The 251-nt window shown below is 45.0% G+C and overlaps 1 protein-coding gene across 1 annotated transcript in view; it reads left to right on the top strand.

Annotated features, from left to right (window-relative positions):
- Positions 1-191: 191 nt before the first annotated feature.
- The window catches only part of PHALS_08513 (uncharacterized protein), a gene marked incomplete at both ends in the record, with an annotated part of 750 nt that continues 690 nt past the window's right edge, over positions 192-251 (top strand). Inside the window, one exon of the mRNA XM_024723872.1 lies at positions 192-251. This exon is cut by the window's right edge and continues 690 nt beyond it. Coding sequence (XP_024574805.1) covers positions 192-251 — 60 coding nt within the window.

The following is a 251-nucleotide window of genomic DNA, read 5'->3' as shown; positions in this document are numbered from 1 at the left end:
TTTCAGAGAGTATTATGGCTACCAGAGGCAGAGGGAAGCGTCTTAACGAGTTCCAGAGATCTGGAATTGCTAAGTTGAGCAAATCAAACCCTCCGAGTAAACGAGTTTTGGCGAGAGAATATGGCGTCAGCGAAGGTGCAATCAGGAAGACCTGGGAGAACAGGGAAACAATACAAAGTCGATGCAATTTAATGTCTGAGGAAGCCAGAACTCAAACGTATCGAGCATCTGTTGGTCGATTTTCGCAATTT

This window comes from Plasmopara halstedii (genome assembly GCF_900000015.1).
Source record: "Plasmopara halstedii genome assembly, contig: Scaffold_323, whole genome shotgun sequence".
Lineage (NCBI taxonomy): Eukaryota > Oomycota > Peronosporomycetes > Peronosporales > Peronosporaceae > Plasmopara > Plasmopara halstedii.
This window is presented reverse-complemented; position numbering and strand designations above follow the sequence as displayed.